Source organism: Puccinia triticina, chromosome 7A (genome assembly GCF_026914185.1).
Source record: "Puccinia triticina chromosome 7A, complete sequence".
Lineage (NCBI taxonomy): Eukaryota > Fungi > Basidiomycota > Pucciniomycetes > Pucciniales > Pucciniaceae > Puccinia > Puccinia triticina.
Window position 1 is genome coordinate 1,607,929 of NC_070564.1, and position 27,583 is coordinate 1,635,511.

The following is a 27,583-nucleotide window of genomic DNA, read 5'->3' on the forward strand; positions in this document are numbered from 1 at the left end:
CCCAAACAGGCAGCCGAGCCGGACCCATTCTTGGACTGCAGACCATCGACCGCACCACTCCCAAGAACCCCACCCTTAAAAACATCCTAGGACCACAAGTATTGACAAACGATTTTTTTTCGACGGAGAATTGGCCGCGGTCCCTCCACCAATAACCAAGAAAGTGGCCCAGCAAATCCCGGTGTCAATAAAGGGAAAAGTCCAGCTTTCTTGGACGACGTTCCCGAAGAAACAACTTTCCAACCCTGTCTGACGGCCCGGAACATTGGATCATCAACCAACAACTGGAGACGCACCGAACATGCGCCACATCTCGTCAACTCGGACCCTGCCCAACCCTCAGGAAGCAACCAGCAGAATGGGCAATCCCAACCAGTAACTCAGTCCGATCTTGCCGGTATACTCGAAGCAATGAGACTGCAACGCGAGGACGATCGAGCCCGACACCTAGACTACCTCGCAAGGCGTGAAGCAGATGACAACCGAGCACGACAACGCTCTTTCCTCGATGAAGAGTCCAAGATCGCTTCTATCACCGGGAACGCCATCAAGAATTTCAATGAACAGAACATCCTAAAACCGGATGGGTCAAACGTTCAAGAATGGACTGAAGCACTCGGAGTCTTTGCATTCCAACGTTTCCAGGACAAATTCTTCTTCACCCCCGCAGAAGGAAAGTTCATCGATCCGTATCACGAGCAGATTGCCAGATTGGTCCTTCACTCCTCGGTTCATAGCTCCCTGGCGTACAACCTCCTAGACCTGAACAGCTCCGCTGAAGCATATGATCATCTTGTGTCGAAATTCAGGATCATCAATCGAGCGAAGCAAATCCAGGCCTGGGAGACTCTCAAAAAAATCAATCTCAGTGACTACAACAGCTCCGCCGAAGCCATAGTGGCTTTTGATCAATGCACATGGACGTTTGTTGAGCAGGAAATTGCTTTCACTTGGGACAACGTCATCAGCTTAATCATGCAATCTAATCTCCGTGATCACATGCGAAACCCAGTCAATCGCAAGGTGGATCTATTCATGGAGACTCATGATTTTGAGATACCTGCGTCTGGCGATGTACTTCGTTTCTGGGACGCGGCCCGCGTGGAACACAAACTTGCGGAAGATGGCGGCACCGGCGACACTTCGGTCGCAAATGTTGAGCTAGCTAGCCGATCAACCTCTAGCGTTTCAGGATCCGTTTCAGGAATTGTTTCAGGACCCCAAGATGAGGCGACCGTAACAGCCTTAGCTGTCACCAAGACGCCTTACTGCTTCATATGCAAACGACCAGACCACATGTCCCCGAATTGTCCGCACAGCCGAAAAAACACTAGCAACCCACGCCCAATCCCCTCTCAACCTGGGACGCAACCAGCCTTCCCTCCCTGCTCCATCACATACAACTTCGACAAAATCCCGTACATCAAACCAATTCAGCCGGATCCCAAACCCACAGGTCCTCCCGCTGGAAAACCTAGGAGCTCCCGTCCACCCCAAAACACAACATCGGTCCCTCAACAAAACAACAAACACGTTGACACCAGACAAATAAACCCGGATTTGTTTGCGGAGGAAAATGAAGAAGTCGAATACATCTTTGAATCAGAGAACCTCTCAGCTGAACCTTCCGGGCACCGTTTCAACCTTAGGGAAATGACCATTGATCACGATGGTCAAGAAGTTATCTGGGACTCTGGTGCATCTGATAACGTGACGGGAGATAGGTACGCCTTGTTTGATTTCGCCCCCCTGAATCAACCAATAGCTGTCAAAGTTGCGACTGACACCGCATGCGACTTTATCACAGGCACAGGTACTTTGAAATTTGCCGCAATGAACGGAACAACAGTCGTTGTTAAAAAGGTCTATTACTGTGAGCGAGCTAGGTCGACTCTACTATCTATTGCCGCCTTCAAGCAGGCCAACGCGGCCTTCCGAGTCAATGGGAATTTTGACTCTATTGATCTTCTTTCTAGTACGGGACGAATTCTACTGCGCAGCACGTTTGATCCCGTCAAGAACACATGGCCACTTCCCCGACCCAAAAGGGCTCTTTCTCATTCTCCGCGTTGTACTGCATCTCTTTGCTCTCCTTTTCCACCAGCTGCAATTGAAACACACTCCATATTCAAGTCACCAAACACAATTGAGCACAGTCAATTTACCTGGACCCCTGAGGATCTCACAGCAGACGAAAAAACGTTGCTGTTCTGGCATCGCCTCTTTGGCCATGCCAGCTTAAGAAAGATCAGAAGGTTAGTAAAGCTTGAGCTTGGTTATGGGTTACCTACAGTAATGCCTAGTGGGTCAATCAAATGCCCAGTGTGTTCCATCTGCAAGGCAACGAGGGTTTCAGCACTAGGACCGACAAACCGTGTTTTGAGCAAACTGTCAGTGGTTTGTGTCGACCTGATGGGTCCCTTCGACACACCCACAATGACCGGGGGCAAGTACGCATTGACCATCCGGGATATCTTTACTTCATATAGCGAAGTCAAGATTCTGAAGACAAAAGGAGAAGCAGCGTCTGTCTTGATGGCGACCATAATACGCTGGGAAACTCAATCAGGCGCGAAACTGAAGATATTGAGATCTGACAACGGCGGAGAGTTTGACTCCAAAGTTCTGGAGAAATTTCTTACTGACAAAGGTATTGTCGCTGAAAGATTGCTCCCATATCACCATTTCCAGAACGGTGCAGCTGAACGCTACAACAGGACCGTTTCCGACATGGGCAGAAGTGACCTTTACGACAGTGAACTCGGTCGTGAATTTTGGGGTTACGCATTTATTTGGTCGGCTTGGACTCTAAACAGGATCCCCAATTGGACAACGAAAGACAAAACACCATATGAATGTTTTTTCGGAGACAAACCTCAACTGGACCGCACACGGGTTTTTGGATCTCGCGCGTATGTCCTCGTTGCACCTGAAAAAAGAAAGAAACTCGATGACCGAGTAATTGAGGGTCTAGTGGTGGGACACCTCCCGGAGTCCAAAGGATGGACGTTCTGGCTACCGAAATCAAAGAAGCTCGTTTTGTCTGCATGGGCTGATTTTGGTCGCAATGCACTGCCATCTATCCCACCAAAGGATAACACACCGCCGACCCCGCTACCAACTAAACCTGATGATCCCAAGTCTACTGAGTCACACCACCTTCGACTTAATGATTTCACCGAAGAAGTCAAGGTAGCGCAGCAAGAAGCAGCGGTTGACACCTGTCAACAGAATTGTTCAGACGACTCAGATGATATACCGACGACTTTCCGTGCGGCCATGCGATCCAAGGAAGCTGTAAACTGGAAACAGGCTATAGATACGGAATTGGCAAATCTCAACTGTAAGAAAGTCTGGCTAGTGCGGAAGTTACCTTCGAACCGTCGCAAACTTGGTGCGCGCTGGGTATTTGCCAAGAAGCTGAACGCCGACGGATCTATCAAGTACAAAGCTAGGTACGTGGCGAAGGGTTTTAACCAGAAGGAGGGGACGGATTTTGCCCACACTTTTGCCCCCACAGCCACATTCACTTCGATGAGAGTACTCCTCACAATCGCCGCAAAAAACAACTGGCCAATATACAATTTTGATTTCGTGGCCGCATATCTCAACGCACCGATAGATGAGGAGGTCTGGGTACAAGCTCCCGAAGGACTTGACGTGAATCTTGGAGAAGCTTGTCTATTACAGAGGGCACTTTACGGGACAAAACAAGCGGCTAGATGTTGGTGGAAACACCTCAGCAAAACTCTTGCCGACCTGGGCTATGTTTCCAGCTATTACGACTCGAGTGTCTACACACTAAGCAACAAAGTGGATCGTTCCATCATCTGGGTACATGTAGACGATGGGATTGTCACAGGATCCTCCGATGCAGCCCTCAAACAACTTGAAACACAGCTGAAGGGAAGCCTAGAGATCAAATGGGCAGAAGGGTTGACAAGCATGGTCGGCGTCAAAATCAAACGCACTCCCGACGGTTTTGAGTTGACACAACCAAACCTCATCACAAAGATTTTGACGGAGCGCTGGGATGGCACCACTCTGCACTCCAGTCCATTGCCCGAAGGATACACCGCAAATACTGAAGATGACCTAGATGGTATAAACAGCACGGACTATCTATCCATTTTAGGTGGACTTAGCTATGTAGCCGTCGGGACTCGACCTGACATAGCGTACAGTGTCAATTACCTGGCCCGTTTCTTGGCCAAGCCTTCAACATTACACTGGAAAGGTCTCCGTCACCTGCTCGGATATTTGGCCAACTCAAAAGACACGGCGTTACACATCAAACCACGAGATGACAAGTGTTCACCGGTAGAATGTTTTGTTGATGCCAATTGGGGTGGCCCAAACTCAAGATCATCCTACGGAGTGATAATCCGACTGTACGGAGCACCCATTATGTGGGTTTCGAGGAGACTGGTCACGGTAGCTAGCTCCACCTGTCAAGCAGAATACATGGCGTTGGGTCATGCAACCAGACACGCGCTTTGGATTCGGAATCTTTTGTATGACATCATAGGTGCAAACTTCAAAGTACGAATTCTATGCGATAACCAATCAGCGGTAAAGATTGGCTGCGAAGATGCGTCGAATAAGAGGACACATCACATCAAAAGGGATTTTTATGTGACAAATCAAGCGCTTTTCGAAGGGAAGACAAGCCTAGAATGGATTCCAGGAAAAGATCAAATCGCAGACGTTTTGACCAAGGCTCTAGGCAAATCGGGACATGACAAATGTGGCAAGAGCCTCCAAGGTTTCCATTAGTTTTTTGTTTCTTCTGTTTTTTCTCTTTCTTTCTTTCATCCTTTTGCCAGTTTCTTGTCGAGGGGGGGGATGTTGTGACATGTACAGAGTGCTCGACTGCGACAACTGTCACAGGTATTTTGCAGATAGTTTATCTACATGATTTTCTCACTCTGTAATAAAATCATCATTCCTGCGAGCTACCACTCCAACAGTTTGCACCAGTGTGACATGCCACAATCAGTGAGGAGAGTTTTTTTGTAAGAGTCCGCTGGGACTCTTCACCGAGCAGACTGTGAATAGGCCAAAGCCTAAAGCAAAGGTTCTAGGAACCACTTATGTTTTCAATTACTAGCTAGCTCAGGAGAGAGGAATCAGCTCTCTCTCTATGTACAAGGGTTAATAATAAGAGAGGATAGAGAAAGATGAAATAAGAGCTTACCTATCTCAGGAGAGAGGAATCAGCTCTCTCTGCTGAGCTAGGTGGGACACGGAGAAGTGAGCACTATGTAGTTGTCCTTGTGGCTGATGTAATCCAAGTTGTGACACTTGTGTGAACCACAGTGTGCGGGGATTCACAGTTTTTTATGAGATAATATTCAATGGAGAACAATTGGGGACCATTCAATTTACATTTGCAGCATCTTTCCACCCCACCTTAATGTGCATACTTGAAGCCTAAATAGCAGGATTTTCACCTGCTTTTGTTATTTTGCACCAGTGTGTAATGCCACAATCAGTGAGAGGAGTACTTATTATGGAATATTATTCAATGGAGAACATTTGTGCACCATTTGATTTACAGTTGCGGCATTTTTCCACACCAATGTGCATGCTCGCAGCCTAAATAGCAGGATTTTCACCTGTTTTTGCTGTTTTGCACCAGTGTGTAATGCCACAATCAGTGAGAAGAGTATTTATTATGGAAGATAATTCAATGTAGAGTATTTGAGCACCATTCAATTTACAGTTGGGGCATTTTTCCACCCCAATGTGCATGCTTGCAGCCTAAATAGCAGGATTTTCACCTGTTTTTGCTATTTTGCACCAGTGTGTAATGCCACAATCAGTGAGAGGAGTAATTATTATGGAAGATTATTCAATGGAGAATATTTGGGCACCATTCAATTTACATTTGCACCATTTTTCCACACCAATGTGCATTCTCCCAGCCTAAATAGCAGGATTTTCACCTGTTTTTGCTGTTTTGCACCAGTGTGTAATGCCACAATCAATGAGAAGAGTATTTCTTGGAATATTATTCAATGGAGAACATTTGGGCACCATTTGATTCATAGTTGCGGAACTTGTCCACCCCAATGTGCATGCTCTAAGCAACACTGGGTCGCTACGCTAACCATAGCGGTTAGCGTAGCGTAGCGCAGCGCGAATGCGCTATTTTTTAGCGTAGCGTTAGCGCAATTGCACGCATATGCGCTAACGCTACGCGCACGCGGTGCGCAGCTATTTTAGCTGATAGCGTAGCGTTAGCGCAGATGCGCGCAATTGCGCTAACGCTACGCATGCAGGGCGCAAAAGAGCGCGCGCTACGCTGCGCTACAGCGCCTTTAGCGGGAAAAAGGGCTTTTTTTCCGCTAAAAGCGCTGTAGCGCAGCGCAGCGTAGCGTAGCGAATGTAGCGGCGCGCTAACGCTAACCAAAAAATTGGCGCGCTGTTAGCGCCGCTGAAAATTAGTGCAGCGTAGCGGCGCTAACAGCGCGCTAACGCTATGCAAAATAGATGGGCGCTTTTTGCCGCTACGCTAACGCGTAGCGCTGAAATAGCGTAGCGTAGCGTAGCGACCCAGTTTTGCTCTAAGCTACTTCTATTCCAGATGATGAGGGAAAATGCTGCAAATGGGCCATTTTCAAAGATGCATTTTGACATGAAGATGTAAATTTGAAACTGTACAAATTTAATTGCTTCTTCAATTCAGCAATACAATCCGCATCACTTTAAAAAAAATTCAACCACTATACCATGACTTTGAACTGCTATACATGCATGTAAAGTACATAATGTTTGTAGTGTAGAGTCCTGAAACGCGCCCAGAAGCCGCTCGCAACCGTCGAGGGCTTAGTCGTCCCACCGCTGAAATTTGCCCAGCAGCTTGACGCCAAAGACGTCTGGCTAGAGGACCTGAACAGACACGCGAGTCTGCTTGCGCCCGCAGCGGTTGAGTTCCTGGCGGAAATGTACGCCGGCGCGTGTGGCAAGATGCTGATGTATTGCTCTTTGTGTATGCCTCCTATCTGGTCAAAAAGGTTTGTCTCTTCTTTCCATCTTCCAGTATCTGCTGATCAGCAATTACTTGCCTATGTCGCTTCCAATTGGTCTCACTGTGCTCACTTAAAGCTTGCGTAAAAACATATATCTAGGATCATTGTGGCTCTGGACCCAACGGCCAAATCCGTGAATCGGGCCTAGCCGCATACACAGAAGCCGGATGAGCTCCACTGCCTCTTTGGCGTCAGCTTCTGATGCCCTACATGAGGACCTCCCAGCATCAATCATGAGAAGGATTTATTCCCTTGACTCTCTTTTGAATACTCGGATAGATGCTTCATCAACCAGGGTTCAGAAAATTAAGAAGTTTTATGTATGTGTCAATAAGAATTGGAGTTCATTTGAGAGGGAGGAAAATGAAGTATCTTGGCAGACATAAAAAAAGCAAGCAAGTCATATATGTCATCTTTTGAGTAACACATATTGTTGGGGATGATGACAACAGTGAAACATTTTGCTATGTGAAGGGAGTTTTGGCCTAGCTGTCCTGTACTATTTTTTAGCTTTCTGGGTCTATACTTTTGCACTTTAGCCCAAGCACATAGCCTTTGTTTTTTTGTGGCTAACATTTGTAGCATTTGTAGCAACTCCCCTGTGGGAGCCTGCCACATTGCTAAAATTTTGCCATGTTTAGCTCCCAAGCTGATGCAACCTACTGCACCATCCACTGCACAGGAGGTATCCTGAGAGCTAAACTTGCCTTTCACCAAGCCCCAAATGTCCCTAACCAAGGTAGTGGCTGGATGATTGGGGGTGTGTGCGCTTGGGGTGGTGAGATGTCAACAATAATTCTGGCTTCACACAAGCTATTGTGAAAATTGAGGTGCAAAAGTAGCTATTGGGGAGCTCAGGTGTTGCTATGTTTGGCACCACCTGAGCTCCAGGGGCTCCTAAGAATAACTCCACTACAGGAGCTTTCCTCCATTTTTAGCTCCCAAGCTGATGCGGCCTGCTGCGGCATCCACTGCAAAGGAGGTATAGTCCATTTTTAGCTCCCAAGCTGATGCAGCCTGCTGGTCATCCACCACACAGGGGGTATCATGAGAGCTAAACTTGGCTTCGACCAATCCACAATTGCCCCTACTTGAGGTAGTAGCTGGGTGTTTGTGGTGAGATGTCACAGGAGCTATTGGGGAGCTCAAATTTTGCTATTCTTTGGCACCACCTGAGCTCCCAAGGCCCCTAAAACCCTGGATAGCAAACCAGGTTTGCCTCAATATTTTTATTGTTGGAGCTAAATTTCATATAGACCCAAAGGATAGCACTTTGCGGTGGATTGTCTCTTAGCATTGGATAGCTTGCACTGATTGACCTGAAATATCTGCTCATGGACATCTTGCCAAAATGTTAGTTTTTTTGTTTGAAAAAAGCCTCAATTTTACCTCTGGAAGACTTAGGGGGAGGATTGCACATATGGATTGGTGGTTGGAACACCTGTTATTTTTGGGGGTCTTGCAAGGTCATCAAAATACAGCCTGACATGTTCCTCAAATCCAACACCAACTTTGCCAAATTGGAAAGCTAGGGGGTGTGCTGGTGCTGGTGTATCAATTGGGAGATAGCAGATGTTCAGTGGCCTTGTTCCCCGCAGCGGCAAAGCCGCCTTGGCCTCTAGTGTCCATAAAAACATAATGATCAAACAACAAGCACCCAAATGTATCATCAAGACTTGTTAACAAGAACCTGCTATAAAAAACCAAAAAGTTCTCAGATGAATCCCACAAAATCCTCACTCAAAGACTCAAAGAGGATTTCCAAGTAGCACATTGTACATTTCCATAAGAAATCAGTTGAGCTCAAGATTCTCCCAACTCCACCACCATCTCTCAAAAGCCAAAAGTCTGCTGGTGCCTCTTGAGTAAACACTACTACAATCACAAATTAGGAGATCTCAAGCCAAAAAGATTCACTATGATTCAAACAGACTTCACCCAACGGTGGGCCAATGCAATGCATTAGAATATATGGGCCAATATGTGTAACACATTGGCTGTCATTTTTAAGGAAAAACTCTGAATTTTAACAAAAAATATCAAATTTTCAATACATTACAATATACTATTAGGGAGGTTCACAATTGAATTTTACTAAACTTTGAAGCCAAATTTAAGGCCTTTATGAACAATATTTTAAAATGTTGCAGAAATGCATAGCCGCAGGTGATACTGATCAATCAGTGCAATTTATCAATTTTACAAAAAAATGTGCATAAACACCTTAAAATTTGTCCCAAGTTTTATTAATTTTCAACTGTGAAACCCCCTATTTTAACCTCTGTGACTAACCATTATTATGCTTGCAATATATTTCTATGGCCTAAGAAAGCACCACTGGAAAAAAATGAGTCAACTGTAAGTAGTTGACATGCAGGAACTTGAGGGATGCTTGTGGTGGTATTCCAACCTTTCTCAAAGGGTTTAATCAACCAAGCTCCAATGCACAGTTGGTGTGCACATTGCACAGTGAATGTACCTAAAAGGTAATTATTTAAACAGGTGGTGCAATGGCAGCTTGGTTGGAGCATCCCAAATGCCAACTGTGAGCAGTTGGCCCAGTGTTTCTTGTAGTGCATGTTTCTTTTTTTGCCAAACATGAAGTTTTGGGTGAAGAATTTATAGCCAGAGGTAATGGGAAGCAGAAGGAAGATTGGCTTAGCCAATAGCAGACTTAGTCTGAAAATGACCAGGGCAGTAACTTACTCAAAGAGACATAATTTTATTTGCCATAAGATCTTTGAGTGGGCTCAAGTGCGCACAAGGGAAAAATGTGGTCAGGACTGATGATTTCATTATCATATTGCAGAGCTGCCTCTAACTTATCAAAGTCCCTCCCTGTGTGGGAGGTTGGAGTTCAGAGTTTGGGTGGTAGCTTTAAGTTTGGCTGGCCTCCTACAGGGAGGGACTTTAGGACTAAAGCAACTGTTTGGGTGGGAGAACACCCACCAAAAAGTGATGGAAATTTGTATGAATACAGGCCTAGGGGAGCGAAACTCTGCTTGCAAAGTGAGGAGAGTGCCGCAAACCGCAACAGCTGCGGAAATTGGTAAGCAAAGCAAACCTCTTTCTGCATCCCCAGCTACCCGCGAAGCTGAGATAATTGAGTGCATCAAATTGATGAAAGAAGGACCAGCCGCAGCGGATAGCAAGATTGAAAAAACAGGACCATCCTGTTGATCGTCGTTACTGGAAAGATTTACAGAAAACACCGCAGGCGAGTAAACTCTCAAACAAACCAGCTAACTGAACAGGCACAGCTAACAAGCATGCCCTTCTCATTGTAGGAAAAGCCAACAAGAGCAAGACCCAAGCGCAAACCAATTCAACCCCAAAAGGAGCTGAAGAAGGTAAGGAGCCAGGTCCAAACAACAGTCAGAAGTAAAAAAGGAGCAGGGACTAACAGAGAGTTTACGCAAACACAGACAACCTTGGTACACCTGCTCTAAACCTTTGTCTGAACTAGGCCTAAGAAGGAGTACAACTCTGGCCAAGTAAGCCCAACTTACCAAGGCAGAAGAGAACTGTAAACAGGAGCTAACAGCGTGTTAAAAGCAGATCAATAGCAAAATTTTAGCGTTGAACAGCAAACCACGCTGTTCTCAATCTCTCAACCGTTCTCAACCTCAACCCTAAACCAGGTGTTGGCTAAGCGACCTGCTTCCAGGTAAAAACCACGGCCTCTTCACTTCTTTTATTATTGTTCCCTAGCAAATAGAAATGATTGTAGAAGAAGAGTAGAACTTAATTGGCACATAGCCTTGCTTCTTGCCTGTCATTGGATACAATCTGAGTTAAGTCACACAATTCCTTCACAGAGAAATAAATTATCAAAGTAAATAAAAACTTGGATTTTACCGAAGCCGAGTAACAGAAGGGGTCCGTGGAGGTCCGTGCTCACATACTTTACATATACTTTTGTTTTCGACTTACAGTCAAGCCTCTGAGCCCTCGATCGCCGGCACAGACCCGCCATCGAGACTGCATAGCCCTCTGGATGACCGGTAAAGATCGGTCATCGAGAGGGATATATACAACGCCCTGGATGACCGGTACAGACCGGTCATCGAATGGATATGTAGAACCTCTCGATGACCGGTTGATTCCGGTCATCCACAAGCTAGCTGCGTGTGAAACACGCTATGTATTAAACAGAGAGTCCGTGCTCTCATTCTGTGATTAATTTCTGCAATTCTGGGTTGCAGACTCGGTAACAGGCTTGAGGTTTTTTGTCTTGTTTAATTTTTCAGGACATACTGGTATCAGTACATAAAGGGGAAAAAATATAGGTCTCAGCCGTAGCATGTTGGGCAGACCTGGAGCAAAAAAATACAAAAAAAGGTTGTGGTATGAGAGATGTACAAAGGGGAAAGAGGGGTGAAAATCCCATTCTCCGTGCGCCAGGATGGGGAGGTATGGTATAAGTCCCTCCTGCCGAGGGCTGTCGGAGGCTCGCTTCGCGAGTCCCAAGCCCGCAGCAGCGAGGGACTTTGTTAAGTTCGCTTCATTCATGACTTGCCTCCATCCTGTCGGCGCGATTCGCCAAGTGGTTTGACACTCCGCCTGGGGAGGGCTCAAAGTTTAGAAATGGATGGGAGCTGCGTTGCGTTTTTCAAGCAAAGTTTCAGGAGCCATCGCATCTGGCGGAGCAGAGGGTGGAGGTGTTGTGCTCCTGCCCAAGGATGGATTGCTCGGTCGGAGCCTTCAGGCTTTGCCCCTGGTCAGGCTGCGCTTGCAGCTGCAGCCTCCTCGCGAGTCAAACCACCAACCAACATGGACACCAACCATTAGCAACTTCCTGAGGAAAACGAACAGCTGAACCCACACGGGCTATGGCCGTCGATCGACTACTTCGCTCGGCAAGTGTGACCACTGGCCATCTCTCGATCAGCACGCTCAAGAAACTCGGCAGAAACCAGCTGAACTACAGCTTACCCCTCCGCTCATTCCGTTCTCAGCCAGCACTTCCATCATCCGCACCGCTATCTCTGCATCTCCAGCGGACCTCCCCCGAGCTTGTCCGATCACTCAATAGTCTCCGGACCTGCTCGCCAGGACTATCCTCGCCTCATCCTATCAAACCAACCGGATTTCAGAGCTATCATCATCAAGCCGTCAAGCATCACAATCGTCACTTGTTCACAGCATCCATTCTCCGCCAACACACTCGCCGAGCTGCTAGTGGGCTTCCCTATCCCAGGGCAGCTTGGACGATATCCCAAAAAGTCGTTCTAGGTCTCACCATCAGTTTGGTGATCGGCACGGCCTTATACGAGCTCGTGCCCCCGTTCAGATATGCAGCCATCGGGATAGTCCGTTGCACCCGAGTGGCGGTCGCCGTGATGGGAGCGATCTGGGACTACAAGACGCTGTTTGCCAAGACCTGGGCCCAGGACCCAGCTGGACAAGCACAACGACATCTAGACTACCAGGCCACCCATCTCACAGCCGCTCGGCGGATACTGAACGTACTCAAGCAAAACGGGGGAATCTACGTCAAGCTGGGGCAACATCTCAGCTCGATCCAACTCATCCCGCTCGCCTGGAGCTCGACGATGAAGCCGCTCCAGGACCAGTGCACACCAAGCTCGTTCGAAATGATCGATAGACTCTGCCAGAACGACCTCGGCCTGCCCATCTCCGAGCTCTTCCAGTCCTTCGATCCCGTCCCGATCGGCGTGGCTAGTCTTGCTCAGGTCCATCGCGCCGTCGACCGCAAATCTGGAAGAGATGTCGCCGTCAAAGTCATGCACCCTACCTTGGAAGAGTACCTTGAAGTGGACACTCGAACAGTCGTCATCATGCTCCGATTCGTCAAATGGGTTTTCCCTGAGTTTGAGTTTACATGGCTGGGTGAAGTAAGCCTTACCTGGATCTTGGCCCTTGAAAACCATCCCATCATTAAAGAACCTTGTTCTGCTACTTTTCTCATAGGAAATGCAAGAAAACTTGCCCAAGGAGATGGATTTTAGGATCGAAGCCGCCAACGCATCAAAATGTGCCGATCAATTCTCCAACTTGAAGGCGACAACGTTGAAGCTACCGGACGTCTTGTGGGCTCAAAAGCGAGTGCTTGTTATGGAATGTTAGAATTCCGAATTTATCTTTCTCTTCTCCCTGATCTTCATATCTGATTGTGTATAAATTTTTAAACAAGAAACATCTCAATCTAACCGTATGTTCATTCATTCAAAACGCTATACAGTCATCACTGGTGGTCGATTTGACGATCTTGAATATTTGGCCAAACACGATATCGACCGGAATCGGGCCTCTCAAGAATTGACTAGGATCTTCTCACAGATGATTTATCTCAATGGATATTTCCATGCTGATCCTGTTAGGCAATTTTCCGTTATCTCTTTCTATGACCACAAAAAAACTGAATATTAGCCTTGATTCAGCATGCAGGGAACTTGCTGATACGACCGGCACCACGCACATCGAGGAGCCCGTACAACTTTGAGATTGTCCTACTAGACCACGGCCTATACTTCGATCTGAGTGATTCGTTACGGGTGAACTATGCCCGGTTTTGGTTGAGTTTGTTGAGCTCGAGCCCGAGCTCCGTTGAGGCGCGCAAGAAGTATGCCAAATTAGTCGGGAACATCGGCGAGGAGAACTACGACATCTTTGAGAGTGCCATCACCGGCCGAGTCGGCCTCAAGGGCCACGGCAGCCTGATCAACTTGTCTTCTAAATCCTCCGAGGAACTCAAACTTATCCAATCCGCTATCGTCTCTCAAGAAGGCATCTTTGCTGAGATCTTGAAGATCTTGAGAAATGTACCGAGGCGACTTTTGATGATTTTAAAGGTCAATCTCCCATTGGATTATTCCTCTCTTGCTTCCTCTCTCTGTCTTTCTTTCTTGCTTTCTGTTCTTAATAGTGCAATGTGTTGGGATGTGGTAACAGGTCAACGATCTCACCAGGTCATTAGACCTTTCACTCCGAACTACCCATTCTCAAATCCGGATCTGGCTGATCGTCGCCAGATTTTGTGGCTTAGCGATCTGGACCGACGAGGTCGATCGGCTTAAACGCGAGCTTTCTGGGCTCAGGACCCACTTCCGAATCGGCTCATCTCTCCGTCTACTCGCTCGGTTCGTCAATTCTTGGTGGAATTATCAACGTAAGCTTCTCTTTCTCGCCTCTTCTTCTTTGTTTGCAAGAGTAGAATTTTAATCATTAACCCCGTCCCTCTTTCACATCTTTACAGAGGGCTACACTCTTTTGAGGGTTTGCGAGATCGGTATGGACTTTTATGCCGGCTTAAATAACGCGCTCATGTATCTCAACGGACTCCTCAATTCGGACGGCGAGCACCCCGGTGGAGGGTTCTCGCATGCCAAACGCAAGGCTGCCGGTCTTTAAACAATTATAGAAAGATAGATTTTCCTCCACGTTTTCCATTCCACTAACTGCCATGTGAACCTTTCGCTCTCTACATCATTTCCACTTCTCACATACCCCTTGGTTCTCTTTGGAAGCTTTTGTGTTCTTGACGTTGCTATAGAGTTTTAGACTGCTTCTATGTGAATTGCTGGTTTGGTTACTTTTTTCTCTTCCATACGCATACAAATACTAGATAATGTTGTTTGGCTTTGTTTCTTTGGTCTTGTATTGAAATCATTGTACAATTTCCTTGGATACAGTCAAACTTGTCAAACCAAACCTTTTCCGGTCATGAAGAGGTGTGCTTACTCCTCGAGATGACCGGGACCGTTCCGATCATCGAGAGGAATGCTTAATCCTCTCGATGATTGGTGATTTGCACTCCACATGCGTACTGACCGGTCATCGGGGGAGTTTGTATAGGTTTGTATGTATACTCCGCCGCTCCAGGACCAAGCTTAACTAAGCCTCTCCGAGCTGACTTATCACAAGTCCCTCGCTTCGGAGGGCCCTGGTACAGCCTGGGCTGGCGCAAAGCGCCCTCGCGCGAAGCGCGACCTCCGAAGGAGGGAATTGGTAAAGCCAAGAATTTGGCTTGAGAGCTTTCAGTGTTTTGGTGGGAGTTTTTTCCCGCTCCCCTTTCAGGGGTCTTCTCCTTGTGTATTCCTATCGCCTGTGGTGCCAGATTAAAGGCCTGATTTTTCTCTTTCTTTTGGTGTCAATCACCACTTTTTCCCCCTTCACAAACCGCTTCCATCCCCCTTTGAAGTTTGTGATTTTTTTCTGTTCGGCCAGAAGTGTGTATGCAAATTCCAAGAAGATCCATTTGGATTCAATTTAAATACAGAACTCCATCATCCATCCACCTTGACTGCTGAGCAAGGGCAACACTCTCCTTCAAGTGTAGATATCACAAAAGTGACACTACATTGAAGCTGAGATGCTCAGCTATCCTGTGGACTTCAGCTTGCCGACTCACAATGAGTGTGCGCTGTGTAATGTAAATTTGATTCAAAAAGTTGGCCAAAAGCCACAAATTTCCTGAAGCTCTCAAGCAGAAAAAAGCTGATAATTCATAAGCCTCCCAATTCAACGGTGGGTCGCTACTTTACTCTACGATAACCGGGGCTGTAGAGTAAAGTAGCGAGCTGCGCCTAACATTTTTACAGTTATTGTTAACGCTAGCGCGCGGATAGCCGCGTCACGGTTATCGTAACTGGCCTTTTTTTGTACAGCCGTTACTAGTAAAGTAACGTGTTATCGAGAAAATTAACATTTTATTAAGCAATTAAGGGTCAAATTGGCCCTTATCAAGCAGAGTAACACTTTATTGAGCAGTGAAAGGCCAAATCAGCCCTGAAATGGCCTTTTCTTGCTCAATATGTTGGTAAATACCTGCTGCTCTGCCCATAGATATCGTAGCGGCCTTGAAAAAAAAAACACCCGCCCGGTGCGATATCGATATCACACCACATTTCCCCATTGCTACCGGTCCGGTTAGCGTAGAGGGACCAAAAATCGCTACGATAACGTTACGATATTGATAACCGTAAAGTAGCGACCCACCGTTGCTCCCATTGGGAATGGGAGATGCTTCGCATCGGGGTGCTCCGCACCCCCAGTCCCGGGAGGCTTAGTTAAGTCAGTCTCTGAGGGGGCGTGAAGCGTCTCCAAATTAGGAGAGGCTAGGACTAAAGTCACATTCTTTGCCTGAGGCTGACAGGCTTTTGCGCAGAAAATCACACATTTTGTATTTACCTATTGCCTCTCTCTCTCAACTTTCAATTCAAAGCCCCATATACCCAGTTATAGCCCTCAATCTGAGCTGTCTTGTACATATTTTTTCAAGTAAAACCATCAAAAACTGGCCGCTCAGTGGCCATTCTTGTGAGGGATATTCCTGAATGTCAGCCTCAAGCGCATGAAGTAGATACCTCACTGCGCCAAGAGGCTACTTTAGAAACCCCAGCGCAGAAGGTTACCGCCTTACTGCGCCATAAAGAGCGCGAATCAGAACGCAAACCAGAGCGCAAACCAGAGCACAAACAGAAGCGCAATCAGGAATGCAAAACAGAGACCAGTCGTGTACTAATATAAGAAAGTCCGTGACCAGTAGCGGACTCTCAGCTAACTCAAACAGGAATGTTTTACTCCATTAGGGAATTAGTATTCCCTAATGAAGATAGCTATTCCCCATAGGAATAGTTATCCAAGCGTGATGCACACAAAACCAAGTGGTTAGAACCCAGGGGACCTCACTACTAAGAGGATCCCCTAGATTTTAGAGAACCTTATGATTTCAGGATTCATTATCCCCTCGCCTACCAAGCCCAAGAAATTACGACACTAGGTCATGATTGGGGCCTTTATATCATTTTCCTTTACTCTTCTCTCTTCCCCGTTTCTTTATTCTTTTATCATTTTCCATCCAACCTCCTACTCAGTCCACTGTTATTAAGTAGTTCAAGCTTTTCCTAGCCCTCCTCAGTCTTCTACTGCCTTCAGCCAGCTCAAGTTTGTCATTCAGCAGTAGTCACAGAAGAGACTACCCCTGACAATGAGCAATGCAAAGAAGCCATTGAATCCTCCAAAGGTTGAGGTTGGTGTAGTGGTAAATCCAGGGTGGGGACCTGAGTTGACCACAGGGATCTGTGGAGGATGCGGACTGGGTCTGCAAGGCTGGCGCGGAGGATGTCTTTGAGGCGGAGCACGGAGTTATTGTACACGGCGCAGCGGCGGAGCTCAATGGGCAGCTGGACTCGACTTAAGCAGGCCGGCACGGACTGGCTAGTAGCGGCGGTGACCAGGGGAGGCCGTGGCAGCCAAAGCGGGCTGTGTCAGCGGGCGTAGCTGGGGCCGAGGCGGCGTGTGGGATCCTGGCATTTTAAACTAGACAGGGGCGGGGAAGCTAAGACAAGAGGAGTTTGACAGCTGGTAATGATGTGCGGCAAAGTTGACAGGAGATCCGCGTGAGAGCAGAGTAGAAAAGTAATGTGCATGGTTGTGGGAGTGTGGCTTGGTGGATTGCATGCGTGAGAGGCGGACAGAGGAGGATGGTGTCTTTTTTCATGTTGTTTTTCCTTTTTCTATGGGGGGGGGGTTCCCCATCACCTTATCATCACAATTTTTATGGATTCTTGATTCATTCTTACTATTATTCTGGTACGGATTCCTTACAGCGGAGACTTTACTTACTTGGACGGAGTAGAGATGGCCTCGCGGTACCGGTTTGGGGGTACCTGGTACCGCCTGGAGGATACCCTCTGGTGCGCCGGCGCACCAGCCCAGAGGTACCAGGTGCGGTACCAGGTGCCTGCTTTGGGGGTAAAAAACTGAAGACACCCGGGTGTACTGTTGGCTAGGGAATGCCTTCGGGTACCCGCCGCACCCGCCGCGCACCCGCCAGGCGGTGCCGCATGCGGTGTTAGGTGTCAGCTTTTGGTGAAAAAACGGGTGCGTACCCGGGTACCCGCCTCCCGCACCCGCGCAGCCAGCCAGACAGGGAAGTTGGGACCTTGCCCTCCCAAGCCAACCAACTCCTTCCTAATCTCCACTTTGGTACCTGGTACCCCACCCCGGTCGGTCAAGGCGGCGTTGTCTTCCGGCCAGGGCGTTGTGGAGCTGGGTGTCCCCTGGCGGTGTTGTCGGTGGATTCCCAGCTCTGACCAGAGCCCCTGCCTGCAGAGGACTCGCTCGCTTGTCTTCCCCGCCCCGCTGAGCCTCATCCTTGGCGACTACGCCTCCGTCACCCTTGCCGTCCCTGCCAACAGCCGCAAGCCAATCAGCTACACCCTTGCCAATCGCCGGCCTCCTCTCCCGCACCAACGCCCCCTCGCCCCAGCCCCACCCCTTGCTGGGAGCCGCCGGGCTCTCCAGCCTGGCATTCAAGACCCCCGGCCTCGCCGGAACACACAAAGTCGCCCGCAACGCTGTCCTTGGGCACCTGTGGGACTTGTTGAGTACACCCCCTGCTGCCTTCTCTTCCCCCACCCTTACCTTCTGTAAAAGCTGATTTTAAACCTGCGCGGTACTTTGCACTCTTGCGTCTCCTCAAATCTGTCTCTTACCAAGCCTAGTGTTTGCCCGAAAAGAGTCTACAACGCGTCAGTTTGCTCATCCACTTAATGTCAGCCTTAGAGTCATCACAGCTGACCTAAAAGCTGCCTGTTCTACCTTTGTTACATATAAATTACTTTATATCTTTTTCCTCTTAAGAGATAACCTTGTTTTGACTTCATATTCTGTTTCCTCATGCAATTTTAACCCTAGTTACAACTTATCACTTCCTTGTAACTATACTCCTTCCCTGAGTTATTGAGTTCTGGCGCACTTGCGCAGTTGTGACGTGTCAGCGCTACCAGGCGCGCCAAACCACATGTACATATGTAAATTACATAAGCAAACTGTGAAAATTTTCGTAGTCAGGATCCCCCTTGCCTGAGGCGGATCTACAGACTTCAGCACACCAGAACCACCACCCAGATAACCCCAGGATCACCACCAAAGAGCCTACTATACTCCCAGTATACCTACCGTCACAGGCGCCTAGGATATTGACAGTAAGTAACCTCTTTCACTGAACCTTGTTTATCTCAGAGGTACAACTCTGTGTCTTGCTTGATCTGCTCTTTCTTCTGGTTTTGCCTCCTTCTTGATCACAGGGCTGTCCCTCCACATCTACAGGCCTTTGCCTCTATCTTGATCACAGGGCTGTCCCTTATTATCACTTGGCCTTTGCCTCAAATCTAGGTTACAGGGCTGTCCCTCAGGTTTCCCTTTAAGAACCTTGACTATCCAGAAGGAAGCTAAAAAATTGTGGCTGGATTAAACTTATCTAATCCAGATACCCTCCTGAGAGGAAGCTGTAGCTCTTTCTAGCACAGATTAGCAGCACTCTTCTGAAGAGTAGCATTGCCAGTGGACGTGCATTCCCACTAGAATAACCTAGTACTCCTCTTCTTTCTTATCCTGTTTGGTTTCTCTCTTTCTCTTATAGTTGTAGTTTCTTTATCCCAAGAAATCCAACTATTGTCTCCCCATTTCTTGTGTCCTGCTGTCACTATAGAGACTCAGGCTCACACTTAAGCTGCGAAGTTTTGGCAACATAACTGAGAATCTAAACCTCGCCGATTTGGTTCCATGCAGCGTTTTCAAGTACACATTGACAGCGGTTCATCTTGGCCTGGATGAATGTCGCAACCAAGTAAGCAAAGAGTCATCATGGTCCATTGTTGAAAAAAGGCACTGATTGGATGAGTTTCATCTTCTGTGAAACGCGTGTAAACACAGCCGTTCAATGCAACAATTGGGAACGGTTGGCCGATCTCGGTCATTCTGGATTACAGCCACAATGGCTCGCGTTGTCAGAAGCCCAATCAGGGGAACGGACTGGCCGCCCGCCTGTATCATTCACAAAAAGCTGGGAGGTACCCCTGGTACCCCCATAAGGTACCGCCGGTACCCTGTCAGGCGGTACCACTACCAGGTGCGGTACCAGGTGTCTGTTTTTCAGAAAAAACAACCCAGTACCCTGGTCCTGCAAGGGTACCCGGGTCCCATGGGGCCATCTCTAGGAAGGAGTTAAATTTTATTTATCCATATTGGAATAAACAAGGCTAATGAAGGGTGACCAGTTATCTGAATTTCTGGGACAGGATCTGATGGGGGAAAAAAGACAAGGCCAAAGAGGGCAAACTATATACAAAATATGGAAGGTGGAAACAATGGAGAAAATGAGTGGGGAGGTTCATGGAACTGAACCCTTAAAGGAGGGGGCACAAGACCAATGGGGAACAGGGGGCTTGATACAGGGTATGGAAGGAGATAAGAAATATCAAAGGGGAAAATACAGATCAGATGAGGAAACATGATGTAATTAAGGGTCTGTGGCTGGCTGAAAAGAGGAGGGTAATGTAATGAGAAGTAATGAAGGGAAACAAGGGCCAAATGAGGAGTGGCTGAAGCTGTACATATGTGCCATAAAAATCTGAAGACAGAAAGTGGGAGGGGGCTAACATAGGGTGAGAATAAATGAGTAAGAGGGGAAGGGGGGCCTGTCCTTGGTGTCAGAGGTCCTGGGATTGATCTTTGAGGAAGGCAGAGGCTTGATTGGTCCAGAAGGGGTTATATAGTGAGGGAAAAAGACTTGATTTTGGTGCCATATTCAGGATTGGCTTACCACACCAGATAGCCATGAGCTTATCCGGCCTGATGTAGACCGGATAGCCATTCCAGCCAAAATGCATGAAATTAAGGTTAGATGACATATGTTGTTGCTAGCCCATCTGGGCACTCACCACCTCCCTGATCAAGCCCTCTGGGCACCCTCCAAACCCCCGGTGGCGCTCGGCCGCGCAGGACTGGGGCATGTGCCCAGACGCGCTTGATGTACTATATCCACTCTGTGGCTAGACACTTGCCTGCGGGGGAAGGTGTGGGGATGCTTCTTATGAGGTGTCCCTAGGGAAATTATTTTTCCCGGTAATTTTCCCAGATTTTGGGGGTAGCCCGGGAGCTATCTTGCTAGCTCCCCAAGTCTAACCGGTATTACGGGGGAGTAGTTTCTTTCTTCTCTCTTCTCCTTTGCGCCTTGGCTTAGTGTGCCAGGCGAGCACCTCTTTGGGTGAGGTGTGGAGAAGTCTCAGTTGGGTAGATCCTCTAGGATCTTCCCTTATTAAAACTGTACTCAGGCAGGCTTGGACTTGTCACATTGCCGTGGTCAAAGCTTCTACCAGAGCTGGAGCCCGCCGGGTGGGCGGGAAGTGGCCAACCCTAAAGCCCGCTTGGCCAATTTTCAAGCGTGTGTGGCACACTACCAACCCCTGCTTGGCACAGTCCAAAGCTGGGGTGGTTTGAGACAAAGCCCCTCTGGGCCGAGTTCAAGCAAGGGTGCCCCAAAAACCAATGCACCCCTTGAGGCATGGGATGCATTTTTCTTGGATTAGCTCGTACTTGTTCAAAAAAAGTTTTATTTAAGTTAATAATTGCAATTGACTCATTTGTGCACTATCCACAGTTTCTTCTACATACTTTTTTTATGCTAATTGTACATTTTTTTATTCTCTATATTTTTTGGAGTGTTATAAAATCAGAATGTGAAGAGGAAGGAATTTGACAGTCTGGGTAGCTATTCTGGTGGGGCTGCTGACACTGGCCCCATGATTTCCTGCATTTCAATGCAAGGACGTTGAAGACAACAACAATGAGAAAAGTAATTTTTAGATTTTTGGGGGGTGATTGCTTCATGGGTCAATCTAAATGCACGCCACTTTTTGACTAGATGCACGCCAAAAAAGTGGTGTGCAGGCCTGTACGCCAAAATAAATGGCGTACAGGAGCAGTGCACGCCATTTGTTTGGCGTGCGTAGCCCTGCACGCCAAAAATACTCCTTTTTGGAAGAATTTCGGCGTGCACAAACCCTCCACACCATTTTTTTTTGGCGTACAGGCGTTGCACACCACTTTTTTGGCGTGCATATAGTCAAAAGTTGGCGTGCACCGTTTTACATGCAGTTGGCCACTGCACCCCAACGGCATGATGAATAGTGCCTCCGCCACTATGAATAGTGCCTCCGCCACTATGAATAGTGCCAGGATGAATAGTTTTCATAGTGGCCGAGCTTGGCGGAGGCACTATTCATAGTGGTGGAGCTTGGTGGAGGCACTATTCATATTGGTGGAGCTTGGCGGAGGCACTATTCATAGTGGTGGAGCTTGGCAGAAGCACTATTCATTGGCGGAGCTTGGCAGAGGCACTATTCATAGTGCGGAGCTTGGCGGAGGCACTGTTCATAGTGCAGAGCTTGGCGCAGGCACTATTCATAGTGCGGAGCTTGGCGGAGGCACTATGAATAGTAGATGAAATATGTCATTGGGCCGCAGTGGTCACACCCTATTTTGTTGTGCGCAACTGCTCCCGCCAAAAAAATTGCATTCAACATGGTGCACGCCACTTCTTGACTAGATGCACGCCAAAAAAGTGGCGTGCAAAGCCTGTACAACAAAAAAAATGGCGTGGAGGGTTTGTGCACGCCAAATCCTTCCAAAAAGGAGTATTTTTGGCGTGCAGGGCTACGCAAGCCAAACAAATGGCGTGCACTGCTCCTGTACGCCATTTATTTTGGCGTACAGGCGTGCACGCCACTTTTTTGGCGTGCATCTAGTCAAAAAGTGGCGTGCATTTAGATTGACCCTTACTTCATCAATCCCCAGTTTGACCTCAGAAACAAGTGCTTCTTGGTTCAGTGGCTCCTTGTATCACATACGACTTGGGCTTGGCTTGGTGGCTTTTTGGATCAAACATACAACTTGATCAAATGGAAGCTGTATTTGATTGGATTGAGGAATGATGAGTATGATGGAAGGAACTTGACTTTGATTGATTTCAGTCTTTCAAGCAAGTGTTTGATTTCCTCAAAAAAATTGCCTTTGTGAATCAGAGCGTTGTCCATGATGATGATTGAATCATTTGGCAACCTGTCACCAAGGCTACCAAGGAAAAGGCAGAAGTAATCTGCTCCTACCCCCTTGGCCCTTGTATTATTGGAGTTGAGCAGCTCGTGATAAACAAAGCACTCCTCGGACAGGGCCCCTATCAATGGTTTTTCAAAGGGGGAACCCTTGAATTTTGTTTTTGTGATTTGGTTAATTTGTAGGCAGAACCCTTGAAGTTTCATTCTATGATTTACTGGCTTTAATATACTTGGATTTCAAGTTGCTTTTTTGGCATTTCAAATGCATGATAGTTCTTTTCAGGATTTTAGATGAACTAGAGGCCAAGGCGGCTTTGCCGCTGCAAATTTAAGGTTTCCAGTTGACCCCTCTCCTGCATGTAATCATTCTGTATATCAAGACTTCAAAGAAACCCTCCCATCCAGCCTTCAAATTTAATTCCACAAACATACTTCCAATTATTCCCTGTCATTCTTAAAAGCTTATTTTTCCTTACAAGCAATTCACCATCAGTCCTGAATCATACTGGTCCTTGAAACATATTTAGCCTCCACTCAAAACTCATTACACCAATACTTTCTAGTTTTGCCTTGGTCCAAGCCTGTCAACTTTATTGACATTGGCAATCCTACTGTCTCATTTCTTTTGGTCATTTAATTTTAACAGAATTTGTGCCATCAGAAAAGAAATCATGTGAATATAAAAAGGAACAGTCAAAAACAAAATCAATCAACATGTCAGCTCACTGGAGCACTGCTTTAAAAAACTGGAATTTTCTCCAGAAAAGGCTTCATTGACCAACCAGGCATGCTTATGTAGGCTGAAAAATTGGTGGTAAGCAATCTAGACACATGAGGCAAGGGAAGAGGGACATAAGAAGAAAGGAGAGGTCACTTTCAAAGACCCCATCCTGCACCAACCCTATAGGGCAACTAATTATTCTTGAAGCCATTTCCGTCCACAATAAAAGCCAACTACAGAGCCAAGGGTCCTCAGCATTGCGGGGGACAAGGACAGCGTTATTTAATATTAGGCGGCTTGCCATGGCACTATCCCGCATGCTTTGCTGTTTCATTCGAGAGTTTTAAGGGGAAGATACGGGGCAAAATCTTGTGGGTAATGAACGGGCTGAACAAATGTGTAGTACAAGACACCGTAGTGGAGATGCATACCTAGATCTTGCTGACCGTTGTGGATCAACACCTGCGTTTTTTGGCCGGCCCGATTCCTTGTTTGACGCCCTCAGCAGATACTCCTGCGTCCTTCCTTGCTTGCTACATAATCTTCACACCACCGTCCTTCTTCAGGGGTGAAGGGAACAAAGAGATATCGCTGAGTGGCCCGGGTTAGGCATCCCTATGGGTACGTTCATCAGTCCTGTCTTTCTAGAGTGGGCCGTCAACACCGCCTGATTGAGGCGCCAGTGTCCCGCAAACAGGACCAGGACCTCCCGAGAACGCGCGAATGAGTCCATCAGGGTTGACGCCAAGATATGCGGTGGCAGAAGTGGAAGGTGTTCCTGATGTTTGATAACACGCGGGGCCATCTGTATGAGCTGGAATTAATTGCGAGCAAGGTCTTGCTTCCACTGCCAGAGTCGATGCGCAGATATGTCCAGCCGCTCCTGGCGGGCATCAACCAGGCCCTTATGTCGAACTACCACCAGAATCTGATTGAGACCGACATGGTGCTAAGTCAGCAGGAGATCTACCAAAAAGAAACATGTGCAACAAACCACACTTATTGTGACCACTCTGCATGGGACCAAGTCCCCAACAATGATCCGCAATTGCTCCAGCCATCAGCCCATTTAGACGGCCGCTGCGCCGCCGCTCTTAACCAGATCACTGGCTTGAATCATTCCTCTCAGTTCGCCTCTGCCCTCAACAAGGAGAAACATCTCGTGGCCACCTAACGCTATGGAACAGGGTCCTCTTGAGGACAGTGAAGTCAGTATTGCTTTTACTCTAGCTTACAAGCGGGGAAGGTCGGCAGTCTGGTTGGCAAGATTCAGTCCGCTGAGGTTGGCGAAGTGGATGAGGTGCACCCGGCTGAGGTCAGGGCACCTGTCAACCGTCCCAGCGGCAACATCTGGGCGGGGCAGGCGTGGATGCGTCCGTGTGGGACACCATGCGGGCGCCCTCAGACGGTGTCTGAAAAGGTCTGAAAGCGCCTAGGAGGCGGTGGCTTGGGACACCCGCGCGATGTGTTGAAAAGGGTCATCGCCGTGGCGCTGATGAACTGCAAGGCAGCGAGGACGCCCCGCGATGCGCCACACGGTTGTTTTGGTTGCCCCACTTTGTGGTTTGGAAGGACCCCACATTGGCAGGCGTATTGCAAGGGTGATGCAGTTTGAGAAAAGCCTGGCTGAATTTGTCTTGTGGCAAGGGTCACCATGGGCTCTTTGGGGGTGTGGCTGTGGTGTGGTTGTCAAGGAAGCATGAATGGCAAGTGCGCTGGTGGATCTTGAGTGCCAAATTTTCTATAAAAAGAGGGCATTGGCTTGCTTGTTTGTGTCCCCAGGCGTCCTCTGCCGCTGTACTTCCAGCGTGCGGTTTGTCCTCAACCCCCTCCGCTGTTGCACTTGCACAGTTTGAGGGGCTCTACTCGGTGGCCCCCCTTTGCATAATGCCTTCAATGTGGCGCGCTGGGGGCCATCCACCCACTATTTTAAACCCTGCTAGACAGGGATGGATAGTGGGTCTATTTTGTGGTGTTTGGATTTTGTGTTAGGGAGGCTTGTTTCTGTGATTTGTTTTTTTGAAAGGGGGAACCCTTGCATTTTGTTTTTTGTAATTTGGTTAATTTGTAGGGGGAACCCTTGATCTTTTTTTCTGTGTTTCTCTGTCTTTAATAAACTTGGATTTTAAGCCTATTTGCATCGCGTAGAAATGAGTAGAAAAAAACCGGGTACGCACGCGGAAAAGGGGGTACGCAAAAACTGGGTACAAACGCGGAAAAACCAAGTATGTTTATTAACCCCCTTTTTTATGTTTTTTTTATGTTTTTTTATGTTTTTTTTTATGTTTTCACAACGGCTATTGCAATGCAGCGCGTGGTACCCTGGCGGTACCACATTTTTCTACATTATTACCCGCGGATATGATCTGCTCCGCCCTGGGCTAGCTAATCAAACCACGGGGGAAAGCTGAGGCACGACCCGCATGTGGGTATCACAGCAATTCCTTGGGGAGTCCACGGTTGAAGGAGCCGTAATCCACCCGTGGGCTCGACCTTCACGTCGGGATCACTGGGAGTCCATGGGGATTCCACGTGGAGCAGAAAGCTGCCGTGGAATCCACGGGATGATCACGGGGTGGCCGCGTGATCCTCCCGGTGGTGACCCCGTGTTTAAAAGCCGCTGGGCAAACCTGAATGTAGCCTAAGCAATGTCAACTCAATTTGGTTGCTAGGTAGGAAAAAAACAATATTCAAATCCATACAGCCAAAAGGGGTATGAAAAAAACACATTTGAAGGTACCTAGCCAACAAGCCAGGATGAGCCCACACATAGAAACCGGCCCTCAGAGCCAAGCAACCAAGCGTGATTCCTCACCGGCATGCCGGTGGTGCTGGCTGCCCGCCGAGGAGAAGGTTTCCTGAGACAGCCGGGTATGTATCAGGCGAGCGGGCACACCTTGTACATAGCTGCGCTCTGCAAGAACTATGGTGTTCAAAATTGCATAAGATGTGTTTACATAACAGCATAACATTTGATTTTGGCTGGCAGATGTCAGCATACATAAAATTTAAAGTGACATCTCCCAGCCAAAATTGCAGCTTATGCTGTTATGTAGAAAAATCTTATGCAATTTTGAACACCACAAACGTACAATGATATCACCAAGGAGGAGGCCTCTCCGTCGAGCGGGTCTTTTGACTGCTTGCTGTAGAAGAATCTTCCTCGGAATCATCCCCGGCAAGTGGATCCCCACTTGCCCGTGAGGATTCCTCCTACACGAGCACCTTGCACCTGCTTGCCAAGAAATATTCCTTGACAAGCAGGTACAAGTGATCCAGGGCAATGGAAGAAAATTCGTTCCAGCCAAGTACAAAGGGCTCCAGCAGAAGAAGCCCCCAGTGTATGTATAACATGTACCTGCTTGGCCGATGTTGGAATTTCACTCGTTCTCGCTCTTTCTCTTCCCAATCTTCTTTCTCCTCCCTGACACAAACATGTCACCATTTCTTGTTTGTCTGTCATGCATGTGCCTTTTTTTTATTCATTCATTATGATTAAATCCGCGCCCACAAGTTAACCATATTGTATGTAGTCTACTTAAAACCGCTAGACTCCAAGAAATCAAAGCCATCAGTCCTGACTAAACTGAATCCTCGAGTGGCACTTTAGCCCCACTTCGAGACTCTCTGCTTAGGCACTTCAGCCCCTAAGAGTGAGTAAAAAACAGTCTCTTTTTCAGACTTGTTGTCTGCTATCGGCTAAGCCGATCTTTTTCCTCCGCCCGCTCCGCTCGCCTCTGGCCAAAAATCCTTCAGCCGAGATAATTCCCAGACCTTGGCAAGCAGGTGTCATTTCCACATTCAAGGGCAAGAGGAAGCCTGCTGGGCAAGCGCAAGGGAATCCATCTTTGCCAAGTGTGTGCAAAATTGCTTGCCAAGGTCCTCGGCAAGCAGGCACTCATTACTCCCAGGGGCAAGCCAAAAAAATTTCCCCACCAAATAGGTACAAAGGTGTTGCCCGC

General features: G+C 47.7%; 2 protein-coding genes across 2 annotated transcripts; both read left to right on the plus strand.

Annotated features, from left to right (window-relative positions):
- Positions 1 to 11,866: 11,866 nt before the first annotated feature.
- On the plus strand, positions 11,867 to 14,408 carry PtA15_7A191 (uncharacterized protein; the record flags this gene model as incomplete). Its single annotated transcript, XM_053170772.1, has 6 exons — positions 11,867 to 12,892; positions 12,969 to 13,119; positions 13,240 to 13,373; positions 13,439 to 13,849; positions 13,950 to 14,166; positions 14,254 to 14,408. 6 exons carry the CDS (start codon positions 11,867 to 11,869, stop codon positions 14,406 to 14,408), a joined length of 2,094 nt encoding a protein of 697 aa, XP_053022020.1.
- A 9,994-nt stretch (positions 14,409 to 24,402) lies between these two features.
- Positions 24,403 to 24,795, plus strand: PtA15_7A192 (uncharacterized protein; the record flags this gene model as incomplete). Its single annotated transcript, XM_053170773.1, has 2 exons — positions 24,403 to 24,574; positions 24,650 to 24,795. The coding sequence occupies 2 exons, from the start codon at positions 24,403 to 24,405 to the stop codon at positions 24,793 to 24,795; spliced, it is 318 nt and encodes a 105-aa protein (XP_053022021.1).
- Between the last annotated feature and the right edge of the window lie 2,788 nt (positions 24,796 to 27,583).